Raw genomic sequence first — 20,686 nt, 5'->3', positions numbered from 1 at the left:
CACATCACCTCACATTAGATCTTTAGAAACCTATGGGTCACAAAGGTTACGTCCATGTTTTATAGTTTATGCTCATGACTGGCATTATACAATTATCTTTTTTGATGAAGCAGTTATGCCAACACCTTCTTTGCGTTGGCTATATCCAACACAAACTAAAAATAATGACATGTACGGATTTGATTAAAAGGGATCATGATTGTTTCTTAAGAAAAATGGTGTAAAAGGGGATTTAATTAGAAAAATACTTGTTCGATGGTACCTGCATTTTCCTGAGTAGTTCCTTTGGCGTCACTTTGCCTTGAAAGTGAAGCCGTTCAATTACACATAATTCTCCATTTGTTATTCAGGAAGCTTGCTTATCAAGGAAATTTAACAGTTTGGCGTCTACACTGATATTCATAATTCACTGATTGAGAGGAAAGCAGACATTACATATCAAACATGAGGGAGCGGTAATATAAAAGAGATATTTTATAAAGTAAAAGTTCAGCATGTCCTCACAATTCTATATTTAACCCACAACATCTCCATGTTAAGTTGGGGAAAGTCACATTTCAGAGCCCTTATTGAATTCACATAATAGAACTGTAGAAAGAGGAGATAGACGCAATCAACCGTTATCTGATAACTTTATTATCAAGTTAAAAAAAGACAATGAATTACAATATTTACAGAATATCCAGAGATAAATGGAATAAAATTGTAAACAATCATTCTAGGCAACATCACAACCCACCATCAGGTAATCAGATTTATATGGGAAGAAAGGCAAGAAGGAGAGATTCTAGTGTCAAACTATGGAGAAAACTGTCTGAAAAGAGAAACGCACCGGAAACAAACTAAACATATATACAAGTATCCAGTGTGTTGTCAGCAGGGGCTTAACTTTGGGTAAACTGGGAATATTACAGTCTTGAGACTGCACACAGTGAGGGATTCATAGTTTATCTATTAAAATGATCACAGGACAACAAACAATTTTGGGTTGACAGCTTCCTTACCCAGATTGTCCCAATTTATCATCTGGTTAACATTGGGCTTTCAAGCTGGGCAACAATCTGCCGTACAAAGCTTATTTCTACAACAACAGTTTTACTTTTAAAATAGCTACAAGCTGGTCCTGAAAAACAGAAAAAGGGCTTTGAGATTCAGCACCAACTCAACAGGTTTTTGAAGCTTTTACCGGGACTGAAGAGCACAGTGGGGCTGCTACATTCCCACCTCTTGTTGACTGGCTAGACTACGGGCAGACCCACTTTGAGCAAGTTAGCCAATGCCCTTACTAGTCATGGAGTGTCAGATGTTGGATTAGACACGAGTCAGATAGATCTCAGAGTGATCTATAGGTCGACTGGGAACCCAGATGGTGGCCAAGCCCAGAAAAGGACCAAGCCGTTTAGGTTAATGCCTCCAAAGGAGCATATTTTTCTTGTCTCTTACTTTTCCATGTTTTTGTTCTTCACAATAAAAGTCCTGGCCATTAATAGAGAACTGCATCATTTTCCTTTTGCATGTTTAAATATTGTACAACCACACTGCTTTTCCTATCTGCTCGTTCCCATTACAGTACAAAAAACGAGATATTTTTCATTGTAACCAGACATTGTACAACAGAGTAATAATGTTGGATTGGGGATTCAAAAAGCCCCTAAGGGTTAGCTATGATCTTTAGATTCCTTTTTTTTTCTTTTTTCTTTTTTAAAATGAGAACACCTAAAGGAAAATAAGGGTTAAAGTATCCTTTCTGAAACACCACGGTTCAAACACTCAACAAGTAGTTTTGATTTCTATACATGGCTGCAAACATGTGGTTCGCCTGGGTTCCAAACCCAAATTTCCCATTTCCATCAAGGGTTCAATTCTCAGGAAAGACAATCACAGCAGCAAACACAGCAGGCTTGGTAAATGTTTTGGTACCAAAAACACAATGACATCAATTGTGTTGTGATATTGTAGATATCAGCCATTTTATTTCGGATAGTTTAACGTTTCTTATTGGTCTTATTGGAATTGGATATCTTTCTTATTTGACTTAATTGCCATTTATTATTCTGTAAGGCTTTAGGGCGTTCAAGCAGCAACTTCCAACAAATACAATCTCTGCCTTTTGTCAGTATCAACAGTAACATGACAACTTTGTCTAAAATGAAGCACACATGTGCAGACTATAACAGCTGTGCCAATACAGAATTTAAAGGGGTTTAAGTTGGGGGATTTGACACCTTTAAAAAGCCAATCTTCAATATACTGTCCCAGTTGCAAAAAAACTCTATATATGCTGGAAAAAGATGTTTATTTTTTATTTTTTATAGGGCTTTCTGACCCGTTTACACTCGTCTTTTCAGTGTATGCCATTGCTTCAAAACTGGACCACAGACTGTAGAAAAACATGTCTGTGGCATCAGCCATAAGTTTCTGAAGGGCCGTCTAAAAGCAAAGATTTGAGTTTAATGCTTAATGCCAGCCTGTCAGTCATTTGGAGCCTAAAAATCCGAATTTGGGCGATGTGGAGGGACCTGGATGGAGTTGAGTTAATCGCTAGGGCAGACTGTGAAAGGCAGAGACATCTGTCAATCAAGCAAACATGGCTCCAAACATAACCAGTTTATTATGGAGTTTCATTTGTGGTACTCACAGCATTAAAAAAACACACTTAGCAGCATTTCTTTCCATAAATAGTTTTCCATAATATATAGTAAAGCAATCAGAACACACTATCAGCAGTTTTTATATGGACTACTTATCTGGTAGAAAGAAGCTCCAGTGAAAGCTGCTCAATTTGTTTTAATGCTTTGAGTATAACAAATTAAATTCCATCCACTTCCATTGGATCGGCATGAATCTCAAAGACGGATATCTCAAGTATTTGGCAAATAAACCAAAGATATCTGCATGGCTGAATACCACAGGTTGATGAGAATGTATTTTTGTAATGTGGTCGAACCAACACTTGAAAATGTTCTATATACAAATTCAGAACCACTAGATGTTGCAGGAGAGCACCAGCATCTCACACCTAAATAAACTGCTGTGTCAGTCACAGCTCTCTCCCTCCCTCCCTTTGCGAGAAGAAAAGCCACCTCTGAGTCAAGCTGGAGCCCTTTAGCAGCTCGGAAGGCTCTCCATCTCAGAAACACCAGACCAAGGTTGACTCTGGTCTTCTCTCTCTTTGTCAGAGACGTTTATAGTTTTCTTAGGTGGAGGAAAGTCTGGAGGTTCGCCTTCAGCTGAGCGTTACGACCTACATTCTGCCACCTTGCTTTTACAGCGCTGCGTTGGAGGTCACTCTCTAAGTCTCTTTATAGACACAGGGAGGGCCAACAGTTTCACAGGGTGGGGACTCGCGCACTATTATGTGCCGGCCCGGCCACAAAAGAGCAGAGATACTGGGATTATAACACACACAGGGAGAGTGAGTTCATCCTCTGCTCAGGGTGCCATTACTCCACTATAGCTTTACATTGCAAATTGTTGTTTTCTGCTATATTAATGTCCAAAACTCATATATAGAACCTTTAAGTCTCAACATCCTTTTTGCCGCTCTTTGCACTAGCTGGTTCGTTAGATGCTACACCACATTCGGTTGCACTGGTACTCACTCTGTGTGTCTACAATAAAGTTGACTCTCATTTAATCTTTAATCTGATTTTGACTGTCAAAATTTCAGATAAGGCACACATTAGCATGAGTGAAATTAGCTGTTGAGGCCATAAATTCTTGTGAAAAAAAACCTACATTTTGAGAGAGAGAACGGTGGGTGATTTCTAAATTCTTTTTTTGTTTTTTTTAAAAAGCAATTATAGGAAAGCCATTAAGTGGCCATTAGAGGAACTGCATGTTAAGGCACTTACGCACAGGCTCAGCCGTGGTCGCAGTAATTGTCATTTGTGGATGCCCATAGCTGGATTCTGGCATATTATTAATTTTGCACTGAAAAGACAAGTGTAATCTCTGTCTATTGATCATAAGGACAAATATCAGGCCACTGTTGTTGTGTTCCGGGCTAACTCTTGCTATGCAGCTTAACAGATACCTATATCACGTGGATACAGTCATGACACACATTATCTCTGTTATTATATTGATCTGCACAGGTTAACTGTGACATTGTTTAACCAGGACTTCAAACAACTTGATATCTTACAGGGGATGGGAGATTTAGACTAATCCCATTATTTCCATGATTTCATCAGTGAAATTACTGGACAATAAAACAGTACAGTCAAAAAATGAAGGGTGCCACAGGCTGAAGGCTTATACGTAGTATAATATTAAGAGACCTAAAATATAGCAATTTGCTACAAACATTGGGGGAAATTGTCAGTATTTCTACGCATGAAGAAAACAGGATTTGTGGTTTTACTAAAATAGATAAGGTGCAACTCTTTCTCAAGGAATACTTCTACACATTTAACACAAGGCTAAGATGAACAAAGTCTCAAATTTCATCAAGAAATGAGAAAAGGTAGCTCTGCAGTGGGCCAAGGTTTTAAATGCTTTCATATCGTGTTTGTTCCTTTTGGGTCCATTTACAGTACCCCTGTTTTGGGGGAGTGTAAAAGGTGCTTCAAATAATAAAGTACTAAATTTAGTTAATCATTTTGGACAACATTCTTCTTCATAAATAGCTTAGTTTTATCTAGGTGGGATCTTTCACTGTAGATTTGACCAGAATGTCAGCAATAAAGAGTTCTGTTCACTATTGGTTACCAATATATTAAGATCTGTCCTAGGGGACTGCCCGTTTAAAGAGCTCAGCCGTTTTATGCAGCACAATCTAATACTTAAATATGTAACACCTAAAATCTAGTAATGCGCCAACTCATAAGAAGTCACTTTTTTTTTCTCAGTTTCAATCTTTTTGTTTCCTTTGACGTCCTATTAGATCCAACTCAGTGTTGATCCTAACCAGTTTCTAGCACAGTATCCCAAGAGGCCACAATCAGTTCAACCAAATTGTTGATCGTTTTTGGTGTCAAGCTTTTCTTTGTCTTCCACATACTGGCTTGGACTTCTCAGTAACAGATCAGCAGGGTTCCCTTCCTCATTGCCATTGCTGGACAGGTCCAATCCTGTGTCCATCAAGACAGAGGAGCCAGTGGAAGATGAAGCTGAGGCCTCTATTGCGGAGGTGGTGCTGGTGTCCAATTGGCTGTTGTTAACCGTCCTAACAAGGGAGGGAGCAAAAATGAGCTTTTTAATATGTGAACAATAAGACTAATGACATAGGTGGCTTGATTTTAAATATTCAGATATACACTAATAAAACTGGACTAAAAGTCTACAGACAAGCCATCTTCCATTTCCCATTTCACTCATGATGTTCCTCAGGGTTCAACCCTGGGTCCATTACTGTTCTCCATCTATAAGCTGCCCTTGGGTCAGCTCATTAGTAATCATCATGATCTACATTACTATTGTTACGCTGGCGCCCAGTTATTAAAATCTTGTTACAATCCACTAATCATAGCAACCTAACCTAACTAACGTACTTAAGGAAAGTACATAAGTTCACACACAAAATGAGAGTAAGGAACAAGAGCGATGAAGGCAACCTGATTAATTTTCAGCCTTTAATGGTGCAAACAGACGAAACTCCATTTAAACTATTAAAGGCTGAAAATGAATAAGTGTGCTCTAGTCCTCTCTTTTCTCTTGGAAGTTCTCTGTTCTTCAGCTGAGAAGCACCTGATTCAGCCGCATGCTGCTGGGAGATGCATGGGGAACCCTGTTTCAATTAAGCATCGCTACCATATACAGTATGGAAACATCTAGGTTTACCAGCATCTGAGGGTCGTAATTAAAGTGAGTACAAAGGATTGACAGTGTGGATTGACAGTATGATTTTAAGGTTCTTCCGAAGTAAGAGTATTTAATCCAGCATATTTGTCTGGTGTGCAGTAATTTTGTACTAACTTTGTGACCTTGATCTACACTTCATAACATCTGAAGTAGCACCACTTCTTTGCCAAATGATGATATGCATAAGAAGGGTGAGTAATAAAAATATGCACATAAACATTCCTTCAAACAATGTTGTGTTCCTTCTCCTCCAAGTTCCATGCTGCATGACTAATATCAGTCGTTATGCTGACAACACCCAGTTATATATGTCTTCTGACAATCCACTAATCATAGCAACCTAACTGACCTTACCTATATAAGGAAATTACATGAGCTCACGCACGAAATGGGTGCAGAGAACAAGAAAATATACTAACATGCCGTGTCGAAGCACATGGCGTTCCCACTCGAGGTTGTTGGTGAAGCAGCGGCCACAGAACTCACAAGGAAGACGCTTCTCTGCAGCGATTGGTGCAGAGCTGCTGCTGCTGCTGCTTGTGGGGGATGCAAGGACCTCTGGGAAATAGAGTTCAATTGATTGGACAATCTCAGAATAAACTGACAAGTGCTTATTTCCCATTTGCTATATACAATAGATTGGTACAAACTCTACTTTCTTTAAGTGGGCAAACCATTACTAGTCAATGTATTCTAGATGAATGAAATGCAAAATTCAATTCAGAATTAAAAGACGGGCTATTTTGGAAGAAAAATTCTGCTCATGAAAATTAGTTTAAACACATTTAAAAAGCATATTTATGCCACGGGGCATCCAATATTCTGTGAGAATGATTGTTTTCTTACTTACGGGCCCATTTATTTAGTTTAAAATTGGACACAGGAGATTTTCCACACTGATAACAATTTGGTATAAAATTACTGAGAACAAGACAGGAAAAACGGTTTCAGCAGATGCTCATTTAGAGTGCAATCCCAAAAGGTTTTGTACATAAATGTGTTGTGCGGTAGGCTCATATGCAGCAATTAAATAATACTCAGTAAAGTTCTGGTCTTGACTGGCTGGGTGTGAGGTATACCTTTGTTCTTTTAACAAACATCAGTGGTTGTATTTGACAGTCTGGAACAAATTATCCTTTGGATATGGACACTGTCTAGACTGAGGATTCAAATGAGCAGATAATATGAAACACAGGAGAGCAACAAAGATGATTTAATCTGTATTTACCTTGTAGGCTTGTCTTCTCCTCCTCCACCCCCCTGACATCCTCTTCATATTCTTCTTCTTCCTCCTCTTCCTCTTTGAGGTTGTCCTCTATCTCTTCATCGTCCACCTCTCTCTGCTCCTCCACTATGTTCTCCATCATCTCCATTCCTTCATCGTCCTCCTCCTCTTCCTCGTCGTCCTCCTCTGCAGCTACATTTCCATCTCCAACCATCTCCATGACCTCTGCATCTTCCTCCTCCTCCTCTGCGCTGCTCACATGTTCCTTTATCATCTCTAGCTGGTCCAGGTTGACACGGCCCATTAGCTCGAAATTTCGAATAACCTGATTAGAAACAGGAGGTATTAATCAGTCTGCTGCAGTATGCTCTGATCAGCATTCATCTTGTAAAAACTTTGCACAATGCATCAAATGTATGTGTATTTAGGTCTTCATTTTTCTTAAAGTGAATTTCAACAACGTTAATACGTTTAAAACTGAACTTCCCTCGAGCCAGAGGTGTATTTGTATGCTCTACAATTCAACACGAGATGAACCAGAACCAGCTCATGTCATTGCTTATGCATACTGTTGCAAATCATGTCACCCTTTCTGAGCAATTCCCTCCTCCCACACCCCCCCCTCCCACACGCTGACAATGGCAACATCCTTCCCAGCAGTGCCACTGTCTGTTCTTCCACTCCTCCTACCACAAATAAACATCAGCTCTCTGTCTAACCCAAGAGGAGCCCTGCTCTCTCATACTTCCTTTAAACTGCATGTAAACAATGAACATTACACTTTTACAAGATTGAGGGATACATTCACATTAGCCCTATAGCAAAAAAAGTACTTCAAGGTTGCCTTCATTGCTTCCTGAACCTTTTTTTGACCTTCAGCTACATGTTAAAGGCCCTAAAGCTGCTACACACTGCTAATCACTTGTACTCACTTTATATAGGATGTTCTGGTCCTCATACTTTCATCAAATATAATCCATATAGACAAACATTATTTGTACCCTGTTCTCTATACAGTATGTAAATATAGGCAGATCTGAGGCTCGTAATTGTGAAAGGGGATCGATGGTGTGCATGCTTTCTAGGTTCAAGTATTTAATCCAACATATTCGTCTGGTGTGCAGTAACTTTGTAGTAACTGTGTGACCTTGATCTACACTCACATAACATCTGAAGTAGCACCACTTCATTGCCAGATTGTGAGAAAGGTGTGTTAAAAATATGCACATAAACATTCCTTCAAATGATGTGGTGTTCCTTCTCCTCCCAAGTTCGAGAGATGCTGCGTGACTAATATCAAGTCATCGAATATCAAGTCCCTCCCTCACAACAACTGCAGGGTTCCAAGATCCACAGATGACATATTCTGGCACTCGGGACCTGAATAGCTAAAACCTTTATAGCCCTGGCTCGCAAAAACTTTTTCAGGGACTTACTCACACACAGATCAGTGGTGGTGGATTTATCGTCTCTATCTCATTTCTGTCTCATGTCTGCCACTAAAGAGAGAGTATGAACACATTATCTTTATTATCAGTATATGGAGCATGTTAGTTATCCCTTCATCCATCATCTATACCTGCTTATTCCCATTTCAGGTTAGAGGAGGGCGGGTCCTTATCCTAGCATGCATTGGGTAAAATCCGGGATCTAGTCATGTAAACAATTGAACAACGATAACCTGTCGCCCTTTTAAATTTAATGTACTCTAAACTTCTAAAATGCCATTTGCCTTCTTACATCATCTCATAAATTATACCCATTAAGACAGACTTAGAGATGTAACCTTTCTTCTCCTTGATGTGGTCAGAATATACGGAAGCTCTAACAATCTGGTATGTATGCACCTTCATCTTGTTCCTGTATCATCTCCTCGTCTGTCAAGGCGCAGCTTAGAGTTTAATGTTGGATTTCTACGCATGTGTAGCAATGTTGTCGTGGTGTTTTAATAAATCACCTAAATATGGTGAAATACGCTGACAAGGACTCTGAACGTTCAGAGAAATTAAGACGGGGAGTTTACATACTTTCATGTTTCTTTATTAGCTTCAGGTCCCACTGTAATTAGGATCTCCTTGTTCAAAAACATATACCGCAGAGTCAATACATGATTTTCCCTGCTTAAATTTAAGGAGGGCTGACATGGATTGTATTATAAGGTAGCCAAAAATAGAGATGCTTTTCAATATAACATGTTTTAAAACAATACGATACCCACATTCAATAGTACTGAAAGTGCGAAAGCTCTAAAAGAACGCAGATCTACAATCAGATTAACCCAAGGCTGCACAGAATAAACAACAGGGAAGAAAATCAACTGTGTGTTGGTATGTGTTCAGTTACTTTTTCTGTACCAGCAGTGTGTGCAGGTTGTTAATTTGAATAATGTTATTTTGTGTTTTTGTTGTGGTATCAAAAGAGGAGTATCATTTTTTATACTAAAACTGCTACTAAAAAAAACCTTTCAGCTTCTTTTTTGTCATAAGTGAAGATGCAGGCAAAGAGCTTCCAGTACTTACTGAAGCTTGTATGGACCTAAAATTACCAAATAAACAAAGCCTGAGTTGTTACTGCCCTTTAACAGGTAGCAGTAGTTGCTGTTTACTTGCCTGACTATAAATATAATTTCTTTAAAAAGCTGCATCACTACTTTTTTTTTTTAATTGCTTGGATCTGTTTGGTCTGTTTTTTGTTTTACAATCCAGCAGCTGGTTCCTAAATTGAATTTGGCATAATATCCTGAAGTAATAAAGACAATTGATTGGCACAGACCTCAAAATGACCTTTTTACATTACATTACATTTATTTAGTTGACGCTTTTATCCAAGGCGACTTACTTACCTGCCATAAAACCAGAAAAGGCCATATAGAATGAATTGAACGGTTTGTGTTTAAGCTGTAAACGTTCTCATGTTACAGCCATTAAGCAGGCTGATTATTAAAACATGTTCTTATGAGTAAACCACGTGCAATAAGACTCTGTCAGAGACACGCTGGAAAGTCTCCAATTATATTGTAGAAATAAATTATGTATAATTTATATCAATTTAAATGTAGTTACACAAAACTTCATTTGGATCATTTATGGACTTCCACTGACCTTGTGCTCAAGGCGCAGATGCTCCTCTAGCTGTCTCCGTTGACTGCTGTCGTAATAACAGAGCTGGCACTGGTAGGGTTTGATCTCAGCGTGCTTCTGCAGGTGCAGCTGCAGGGCCTGGTCACTGGAGCATGTAAAGGTGCATTTGTGGCAACGGAATATAAGGCCCTGCAGGTGGCGTGACAGCTTGGAGCGACTGACCTCCAACGGAGCCACACGTTCCTCTGGTGAGAGAAGAGGAGAGAGCATCGTACCTTTCTGTTCAGTTCTCATGAACGCTGTCATAAACTATAGGCCTTAATTATTCAGTTAATCAGTAGCTTCACTTGTTTATCACAGCTTATATTACTGGCTATTACTTTGTTTGCAATATGGTTACACTTCTTACAAAGGAATACAACATACATGTCAACGTCAGGAGAAAAAAGACCGTTCAGTTTGTTGACCACTCAGAAAATAAGTTTGATAAGCTCTAGCTTTGTAGAACTTTCTTAAACCATTTAGTCATAACCGTCACCTACACTAGAGTTATAAGGTTTTCACTGGACTGTGGTAGCATTTAAAGGCATAATCTGACATTTTGGGAAATACATTTAACTGTTTTCTTGCCGAGAACATAGATGTACCGCTCTGATGTCTGTGTGATGTTTAAGCCAGTTAGCTTAGCTTAGCTTAGCTTAGCATAAAGACTGAAAACAGGGGGAAATAGTTTGCGTGTAAAATAAAAAAAACATTGTGCCAATCAGCTCACTAATTAAAGAGTTGTATCTTGTTTATTTAATCCATATAAAAATTGTGGCGTAAAAATGTTGCGATATGTGTGTGTGCTGTATTCACATCATACCGTTGAAACCGTTACAAGCAGCTAAGTGGGAAAAAACATTCAGGTCAGCCTCCAAATTGTAATTAAGAGTCGGATATATTAGCGCTTTTTTTGGCCAAGCTAAGTGATTCCCTTCCTTTCACTTCACAGGAGGATTCTTTTTTTTTTCCTAAGGTGGTGAAGGCATGACGCACCTTACTCTGTCTCTGATTGGCTCACCCTGGTAGTATTATTACCCTAACCCTAACCAATCTTAATCCTCATGCCTAAATCCAACCAACCCAACCAAGGAAGGCAATGAGTACTATCCAATCAGAGGCAGAGTAAGGGGAGACAGGACATCACCACACTACGGAAAAAAATGTATGCAGGAATTGTCCGTCAGTAGCTGTTTTCCCGTTTCCTGTCTTTATGCTAAGCATGATCCCCCAAAATGTTTCATAATTCTTTAAAAGTTTACAAGTCCCTGGTTCAATTTTGCATGGTGTGTACCTCTGTGCAGGACAATGTGGTCAATCATATTGCTCTTGTGTTTGGTGTGGTAGAGGCAGAGAGGGCAGCGCAGGTCTTTAGAGAAGTTGTCAGGTGCATTGTTGTTGTGACCGGCCTCCACATGCATGGTGATGGTATTCCTGAAATAGATTCAGAGACGAAGAGAGAGAAGGTTCATTCAACCCTCGAGGGGATTTACCCCGTGCTTGTCTCTCTAGTGTCATAATACATTAGTTTTTACATTACACTATTCAATTTTCCATTTTTTTCCTCTGCTGAAAGCTTTCCTTACTTGTAGCAGGTGAAAAAGGAACAGTCTTTGCACTTGAAGAGCTTCTTGCCACCGTGGCGGTCCCTGTAGTGCCGACGCAGACTCTGCATGTATCCAGAGCTGAACTCACAGAACTCACAAGTGAGGATGTGGTCTGGTCGATGATCAGCCACTGTATAGCCACCAGGTGTTGAGCCGGAAGACATTTGACTGCGGGAGGCCAGCTGGTAATGACTAAGCTGCTGACGAACATCCGCTGGCTCCTCCAGGTATGACGGATCTTAGAGAGGAAAAGGCTGTTTAATATATGGAAACATACAGTTTGAATTCAAGTGAAAATGGCACGGCTTATCAAAAACAATGCATTATTTAAGATTAAAACAGTTTTCCTAACCATTTGGCTTGTGTCTAATTGAGGCTCCTTGCCATGTTTCGTTCCATGTTGTTAGCATTCCTGGCAAAGAGACATTTCCCCTCTAAACGTTTCAGATGGTTTCAATTAAATAATAGCTTGAGGCTCACAGACTATACTAAACGATTTCACAAAAAAGCAAAGATTGGACAAAAGTTAATACAGATTTATGTAGCGGAACTTTCTTATTTCTTCTTTTGTAACCCATTATTCAACTCACCACCCCCCAATTTAGCGTGTTTCAAGCTGTGCCAATGTAATGAAATGGTAAACACCTCCGGTCTCCTAAGTGGGTGTGGCGTTTTCTGCTACCATTAGATATTAACACGGCTAAATGCCATATTAAGCATTAAGAAAATGCGTTATCTGAGGCGTTTGTGAAAGTTAGTTGATTTTAGCTTAGCTGTGTTCCCAGATCTCGCGAGAGTTAGTTGCTGAGACACAAATCTGTTTCCCATAAAGTTACTTTTGTCCTAATTTGTCCGTCTGAAAAATGCCATTTCAATCTCAGAATATTTAGGAGAGATGTGGCATGTGAATGATGGGTTCAATATTTACTTCAGTGGCTACAATGCTAAAGGAACGGTTATTGGAATTGAAATCAATGCACTCAGGACCTGCTGCTACTCTTTTATAGAGGTGGGCCAGAGGAAAAACACATGTTAGAGGCTACTAGTATTTTCCATAGACGATAGCCTATATAAAGATGGACAGTTTGACTGCTCCCTGAAAGTGAAGCCAAAAAATCTTGAACGCCCCCTGGTGGCTGGCTGCAGTACACGTCATAAGTCCCGCCCCCACCATGTTAGTGGATGGAACATGGGTACAGTCATTTGAGGTTCTTTTTATTATCACCCTAATGCATGCACAAGTTATCATTTGTCTAATAAGTTTAATTTAAATTAATTATTTGATGTTGTAAAAACGGGGTGAAACATTATAATGACAGCTGTGAGCGACTCGCGACTGGTCGAGCGACATATTTTGACTTCACTTTTAGACAGTGGGAGGAAGTGGAGCCGCGTTGTCCATCTTCATATACAGTCTATGATATATTCCTCTACGGTTATTAAAACATAGACAGAAGGTAAACACCCCAACAAGAACACATTATCGCCAAAATTAAAATAATATCCTCTCTGATCATTTCAAGAGGATTTGGGCTCTAGATTAAACCCACAAGAGTCACTGTACATCCAAGACTCTAAGATGTTATTCCAACACACTTTTTGGCACAGCGGGATGGAATTTACCCTACTTTATGTATCGTCTCCAAATTTATTCATCTTCCGTTTCATTTCTGCTTATGAGAGATGTCTGATGATCTGAAGAAATTAAGACAATGTAATATTTTAGAAAAGGCTATCAGCAGTTGATCCTTTCCTCTCTTAGGGAGGCAGAAGTCTATCACTGTCCTCATTTGTCCCCTACCTCTTTCCCTCCTCATTCCCTTTCTCAAGAGTCTATAATATCACTAGCAAGCTCATCTTCTCGCCCTACTTTGAGCCTCCAACACATCAATAAATAAACCACAGTGACACTAATAGAATATCTATCCATGTGAAAAATGCCTCATTCAGCACTCAAAGTATGAGGAAGTGTGGAAGGAAAAAAATAACTTTTCTTTTAAACTTTTACTTTATAATATGCTTGAGATCCAATTTCTCACTTTTGCAGAAGAGGCAGAGGAATCCACACAAATCAAACAATGCCGATTCATGCTTTTAATATCCTCACTGCATTGTGGATATGTATGAAGATGAGATAACAGATGGAGATCAAATTCTGTCGTAAGGTGGTGGTGTGTCTTCTTGAATGGATTAACTGTCTATTACAGCTCATAAAAGACAGCTGGAATACTTCTGTAAAGAGTTGGAGAAGACAGGGCAGCAGATATATGTATTATCTATATATTTACGATGACCTCGAAGCATCAAAAAAAGGTGAGAGTTCAAATAACTTTGGTTTTCGTCATTTTCGAGAACAAACCCTCCACTTTCACTGCAAATATCTGAATTTTACACAATGAATTGAAGGTCGCTAGTTTAGAGAGACATTCAATATGTCAGCTCTGCTCTTTCTCAATGCTTCACTTGTCTTGGTAGGGCACAGCTGACAGTGGTGGTTGGTGCACTGAGGAATGCTGCCCTGCTTCAGCTCCAGGGAAGATTCCACAGCTCCAGCAGCAAGGTGACAGCTGCTGCCAAGAACAGTCTGCAAGCTAAAGCAGCGGCTGCACAGCCACTAAACATCTAAAACATGGCATCACATCAAGGAGATAGCTGCTGCACCAACCTACAGTGAAGGTGCCTCTTTGATATTGAATATTCAGTAAAAGGTGTCACAAATGGTGTCGTCAGACTCCTGTAATCTCAAATTACTTTCTCTCTATCTGTGTGCACAACACCTTCTCAAACACTATGACAGTTAAAGATGGGGAAGACAGTTTTCTGGAATTTGAAAATACAGCCCTCCTCCTGCAGCTCTTCCCTCTCTGTCCTAAGCCCCTCCCACCAGACGAGGACAGGCATAAAAACGTGCTTCATCCCAATCGGGTTTGTGATCCTCAACTGCCGATTCTCCGCATTTATAGCAAATTTAATGTTATCAGTATAAAAATAAAAACCCCTTTGAAAAAAAGGCCAACCAGAAAATGTTTAATTTTTGTCCAAATTTTGCCTTTTAAGATTAGAGTGTGAATGAAATACCCTTTAAGTTTTCACTGATTATATTTACTTGTTTATTTTTAATTTAAATGATTTTATAGATCAAAGTAAAATAATATTTGTAGTACCAATAAAATAAAAACAATCGCAGTCGTTATATTCAATATATTATATACACTATACAGACAAGATGATATAGGCCTAATTCTAAAAACATATTATTATTTCTTTTAATTTATCCAACCACTTGCCTCCAAAGCTAAGAAACTATTTTATATTCAGGAATTGTGTTTTACAATAGATTCAGCTTTGATGCTCAATTGAGATTTTCCAAATCTGGCCTAAAAAGCCTTATTATATGATCTTATACCAATAACAAATAACATTAAGCAGGATGTCATACCATCCAGAGCCAAGGAAGTCTGCTCTGTGTTACTGGCCAGCCGTGAGGGCCTGAGGGCGCCATGAGCAGCCTGGGTCGCAGCCCGGAGTTTGGGGAGGGTCAGGGCCTCACCATGGTCTCTCAGAGAGTGCTCCTTCAGCTGACTGATGGTCATAGAGGAGAAGGGGCACGACAAGCACTTATATGTGTGCTGTTCACCTGCACAAAAACCAAGAAACATAGGTCAACAACTTGACTGCCATATAAAAGAAATGACCGCACAAAGGCATTATTAGATGAGGATCTGAAAAAAAGATTCTTTATAATGAACACAGAGATAATAAACATCCTCCACCATAAACAAAACTATTCCCCTCTGTATGCCACTTAATGCTCCTCTCAGACTAATTAAAGTAATTTGGATAGAAAAAATACTGAGCTGCAATGAGTATTAGAAATGTCTTGAGGTATCAGACATAAATAGAAACACAAGTGCTACATTGTGAAACTGCTATTACTTTAGTTGACTAAGTATAAAAAGCTTTGAATGTAAACATGGACACTGTCGTCTCACACTGCCAGAGGGAGGTGAGTTTGAAGGGCAGGCGAAATAATATTGAGGAACTTTTTCCAAAATTAGCATGAAGCTTGTTAGCTTAAATAAAGGTTGGTGAGCCACGCACAAAGGACATTATTTCATATAATGCCAACGGCTAATTTCAGACTCACAAATTACAGTCATATATACTGACCAGACATTTCCTTTGATTTATGTTGTCACAGTATATGATTAATGATGCTGCGTTGGCTACTGTGTGTGTGTGTTTCTGGCTGGGAGAGTTGGTAGAGTTTTGAATGCACCCGTGGGAGATTTATAGCATCTTGCTTCCTGTAGCTGTTGAATATATTTTCTTAACAACCTCATGCAAGCAACATCCTGAAGAGTGGCACTATTACATACAAATTTCATTACATTTCATGTTTATTTAATGGGGATGGAAACATATAGATAGAGAATCGTACAACAACTACCCAATGCAATGTATCGCAGCATTTATAGCTGGTGCTGATTTCCAGTGGCTACAAAACAGGATCACATACAAATAAATCTAAACAGACAATAGCATATTCATACCAGAAGTGGGTTAATAATGAAACTACTTCTCGATTAAGGCATTTCTGGAAAGAACACGCTTGGATTAAGACTGAATGTGGATGCATTTATCCGAAGTTAGACTGAAAGCAAGGGCACACAGGAGAAGAACTGAGCCACAGTGATAAAAAAAATGTAATGCTTAGAAAAAAAACTATCACAGAGGAAGAATCACAACTAACTAAAAACACCTGTAGGCATTTCCCTTTGAAACACGCTGAGGGTTTCAGCACCATACTCCCAAATTTACAATGTTAACAATAAATTCACTTTGGCTGTTTGTGCTAAAAATCTGAATCCAACTTTTGGAGCTTAATTAGATGACTCTAATGTACTTGGTGGGGAGCTGAAGCTGCTTGTCCAACTAATCCACGGGTTGCACAGTGCATGATAATCTAAATGAAGCACAGCATCTTTATGTGGAAGATGATAAACAGGAGGCTGCTATCCTGGCCCGGGAATACCTCGTTAGTCATGGATACAGCTGTGAGATGTGATTTAATGTACTGTATGTGTGTGTGTGTGTGTGTGTGTGCGTGTGTGTGTCGGTTTTTACCTGTGTGTGCCTTATGCAGGTGGCTCTTCAAGCGACTCGCGTAGGCAGATTTAAAGGGGCAGAGTTTGCACTTGAAGGGCTTGTGGTGCCCGTGGTGAGACTGCACATGTCTGTCCAGACTGGCGATGAGACAAAATACACAAAGATAAAAACAAAAGGGAGGATATGAGATAAGAGGATAAAAGACGGAGCAAAAAAATAGATGGAATGAGGACAAAAGGGGAGCAGATAAAGAGAGAAAGTGACAAGAATAGAGTACCGGAAAGAAAGAGAGAGAGCTCTAGTCAACAGCATCCACTTTGATGGTTTCAACAGCAGGGTTTTTTTCAGCAGCATCTTAAGCTCTCGATTCTGTTTACCTCGCAAACAACAGCCGCACATTTCCAATGACTACAAAGCAAGGAGCCGTGGGGTGAACTCATCTACCCACAATCCCTTGGTGGGAGTGAGCGTGTGAGCGCCTGTGGGGACGGTGGCTGTGTTTTTAATGCCCGCCTCCTAGGTGGCATGGGAATGCGACTTCTTTCTGGGTCAGGGCACATACAGTACAGAGGGATTACACCTGGAAGCTCAGAGGAGATGAGGACTCTCTCTTCCCCTCTCTCTCTCTGTGTCTCTATGATGGATAAATCAAATCACACTACCAAAATGTCTGTCTCGCTCCAATGTTTGTCTTACTCTCCTAGGAGGCAGGAAATCGTAGAGAAGATTGAGGATTCAAAGGGATTGTAAATGGGTAAACAGAAAAAGGTGTAAATTTGTGCTGTGTACAAAATTAGTTTAACATCCAGTTGATTTGCAGAACAGCTAGTGTATGACTGGTAAGGTATATAAGAGTGAGACTTTAAAACATATTGCCACCAAGGCTACATATTGCACACTATTGATTGTACCACTGCTGGTGTCTTTATTTGCAAAAGTCCTGAAAGAAACTCTCACGTGTCTCTCTCTCGCTCTCAATACACGGGGTACGTAGCGTATTTACCTATACATGCATGAAGGATTCATGCATTTCAATCTCAGAATCACCGTTTGCTGTCCCCTCTCCCATAGTTATATCACAGCGGTGTTAAGTCAATGCCAATCTATACCGAGCATTTCCTACTGATGCTCTTTCACAATGAAAGCATTTAACTGGCAAAACTGTATTAGCTTTTATTGTGAAGCTGACGCAGGATACTCGTTAGAGCTGACTGGATTCAACAAAATTGAGTCTACAAAACAACATTTTCTGAAATGTTATGTCAGCAAATCATCTTTAAGTATTTTCCTTAGTATTAATGTTATGTTGCCAAATCAACCAGTACTGACATCTTAAGCATTACGGCTTGAACGAACAAATGTGTGTCTAATTTACTCCTTAAAGTACCATCCTACACACTGTAGAAACAGTGTTACAGGTATCATACATAGGCTCTGCTCCTCCCTACTTACTTGTGTCTGAAGGGTGAGACAAACTGGCAGTACTGGCAGCTGTATTTGTCTTCTCTGCTGAACAGCGCCATGGCTGAGTGGCTCCTCTCATGGGACCTCAGTCCCTGCATGGACATGAAGACGCGGTCGCACTGGGCACATGGGTGACCCCCTGCTGCTAATCGCTGATTCAGTTCACCCCCTGACGCCACAGCCCTCGCTGCAGCCACGAGGGCCGCTGCCCTCCCTTCAACGACATCCCTTTCTGGTTCCAGTGTCTCTGAGGCAACAGCAGCACCGCCAGAAGCTGTGGAAACCAAGGGTGGGCCCATCATCGTAGCTGCGGGTCTCTCAAGGCCGTCGTGTTCAGCTGCTTCATCCCCCTCGAGGTCCCCATTAGTCAGGCTCTCTGGAGGCAGGGTCAGGGGGACTTCGCTGACTTCCTGCTGCAAAAAGAAAGAGGAGAAGTCGCGGATGTTCAGTAACCTTTCTGTTAGTTGATTTTGTCTTGTTGCAGCCTTTTTGTTATGCAGATGCACAACTCTGGAATAAAATGAGAAAGATTAAGGACAGCAATTTATTTGGATGGTCCAATGTTGATACTCAATCAGCTACCAGATGACAAAAATAGCTGTTCACTGAAGTATCACTTGGAGGCTGGCACCTCTAACCGTTTTTCCTAAATCAGGCAAATCATGTTAACAGCACATGAGCAACAGTTAAGCATCTGCCTAAAACCTCTGTTTCTCTCTCTGCTGCATCGGCGCAATCATTTTTGTTCAAGTGTTAGTTACTGCTCTCTCAGTCACACACAAACATTTATGCTGAGGGGCTGAATATTGGACGATCAACATGTGGGTATATCATAGACCTAAAATGTCACTCTATGCAGCACATTTTCCTAAAACATCCAAAACACCTGTCCAAAATGCTTCAAAGCTGCAGTGTTTCAATCAGAAAATGTTTCTAAATGAAAAACATGACTGACCGTGTAAGCAAACCTTAGATAAGGTGCAAAATTTACATTTTCGACTGGCCAAAGTGCTAGCGAATGTTCAAATTTTACCATTGTTTTTGTGGCTGGTGAATGAAGCAAATTGACCAGACACTTGTGTATTTTAACAGCATTTGGCTAGGGGATGATGCTAATTTTGTACCCTGACCGTAGGCCAACTCCACTCCTGCCCTGAAACTCTGTAGTCTAGTATTTACTGACACACCATACTTAGTGGATTGCACTATCCAAATGAAATGTGACATGAAAATTCAACCCCCTCGGATCTGTCCAGGACATTTGTAACATATCATTCAAACTCTTCGCCATCTTTAAAAAAAAAAAAAAAAAATATATATATATTTCCACCATATAACTCTAAGAATAAGACCAATCACAATATGCATCCAGTCCTATAATTGACACACTTCATTACTAGCTACTGCTGATGCTAAATAACCCAGAAAAGAATTGGAAAGATACGAAACGTATCTAATAAAACATATAAGGACCTAAAACAGAAGACCTTGCACACTGGCTCATCCAACAACAAAACGCCTTTGTCTATTTCCTCTTTCCTCTTTCTTCATCTGCTGGATTCTTGGCTAGTTTTTGTAGACAGACAATCACCGTGACTCTTTTATTGCCCCGAGGAAGCTCATTCTTTCTGTGGAAGGACCTGACCCTGCACTTCATGCAGCCATAAATAAGATGTGGCATCCACAGACCCAACCTTGCCATCCAGTCTGCCCTAACTGCATGGTCAGCCAGTTCTTCATCCAAGTGCATCACAAACCATTGCACTTCTAGAGTTGAAACGGTATTAATTATACTACTAAAGGCCAAATTAATTTTTACCCTCTGCGATGTGTAAAACATCCGGTAAATTCCATCTGGTAGAGATGTTGTGGTCCATCAGTTAACCCTTAACCCTGGCACGTGGCATTAGCTTCACATTACACTAATGAATATATACCTCAGTCAGTGTTGCAACGGAAAAACTGCAGTAGACCTCAGTTGCCTGCGTGAATACAGTAGATCTTAAAAAAGTGTCTGAAGGAAGAACCAGGCCTCCGTTTGAGGGAGGCGTTGGATCCTTAGGCCTCTTCCCCTCACTGGCAACCTCTGTGGAATACTAATGTTCAAATAGTTACCCACCGCTGCCTTAAAAGTTATGGCTCACCACTCGGTCACCCCCCCCTGCAATGGGAGAGTGTTGCTTGTTTTCTCTGGGGAAAGCTGACAGAATGTCTACCCAGAAGCCACCATCAGTAATAAACAAAATGAGAAACAGAATCCAAGTCCAGTAAAACAGATCACCACAGAGCTAGGGAGGATGAGGAGTTAGTTTACAAGACACACACCCCAGGAGACAGGGGAAAGTGGGTCTTTT

The 20,686-nt window shown here is 40.1% G+C and overlaps 1 protein-coding gene across 1 annotated transcript in view; it reads right to left on the bottom strand.

Annotated features, from left to right (window-relative positions):
* Positions 1-632: 632 nt before the first annotated feature.
* znf462 (zinc finger protein 462) overlaps positions 633-20,686 on the bottom strand; it is a 52,203-nt gene continuing 32,149 nt past the window's right edge. The window contains exons 5-13 of the mRNA XM_083929495.1: positions 18,321-18,745; positions 16,887-17,005; positions 15,199-15,396; positions 11,739-11,997; positions 11,447-11,586; positions 10,132-10,355; positions 7,034-7,355; positions 6,225-6,363; positions 633-5,170 (exon numbers count right to left, since the gene is read on the bottom strand). Coding sequence (XP_083785621.1) covers positions 4,951-5,170; positions 6,225-6,363; positions 7,034-7,355; positions 10,132-10,355; positions 11,447-11,586; positions 11,739-11,997; positions 15,199-15,396; positions 16,887-17,005; positions 18,321-18,745 — 2,046 coding nt within the window. The 3' untranslated portion in view covers positions 633-4,950. The remainder of the gene's footprint in view (positions 5,171-6,224; positions 6,364-7,033; positions 7,356-10,131; positions 10,356-11,446; positions 11,587-11,738; positions 11,998-15,198; positions 15,397-16,886; positions 17,006-18,320; positions 18,746-20,686) is intronic.

Source organism: Echiichthys vipera, assembly GCF_963691815.1.
Source record: "Echiichthys vipera genome assembly, chromosome: 16".
In the NCBI taxonomy this organism is placed as follows: domain Eukaryota; kingdom Metazoa; phylum Chordata; class Actinopteri; order Perciformes; family Trachinidae; genus Echiichthys; species Echiichthys vipera.
The sequence above is the reverse complement of the archived record's forward strand: the minus strand, read 5'-3'. Positions and strand labels throughout refer to the sequence as shown.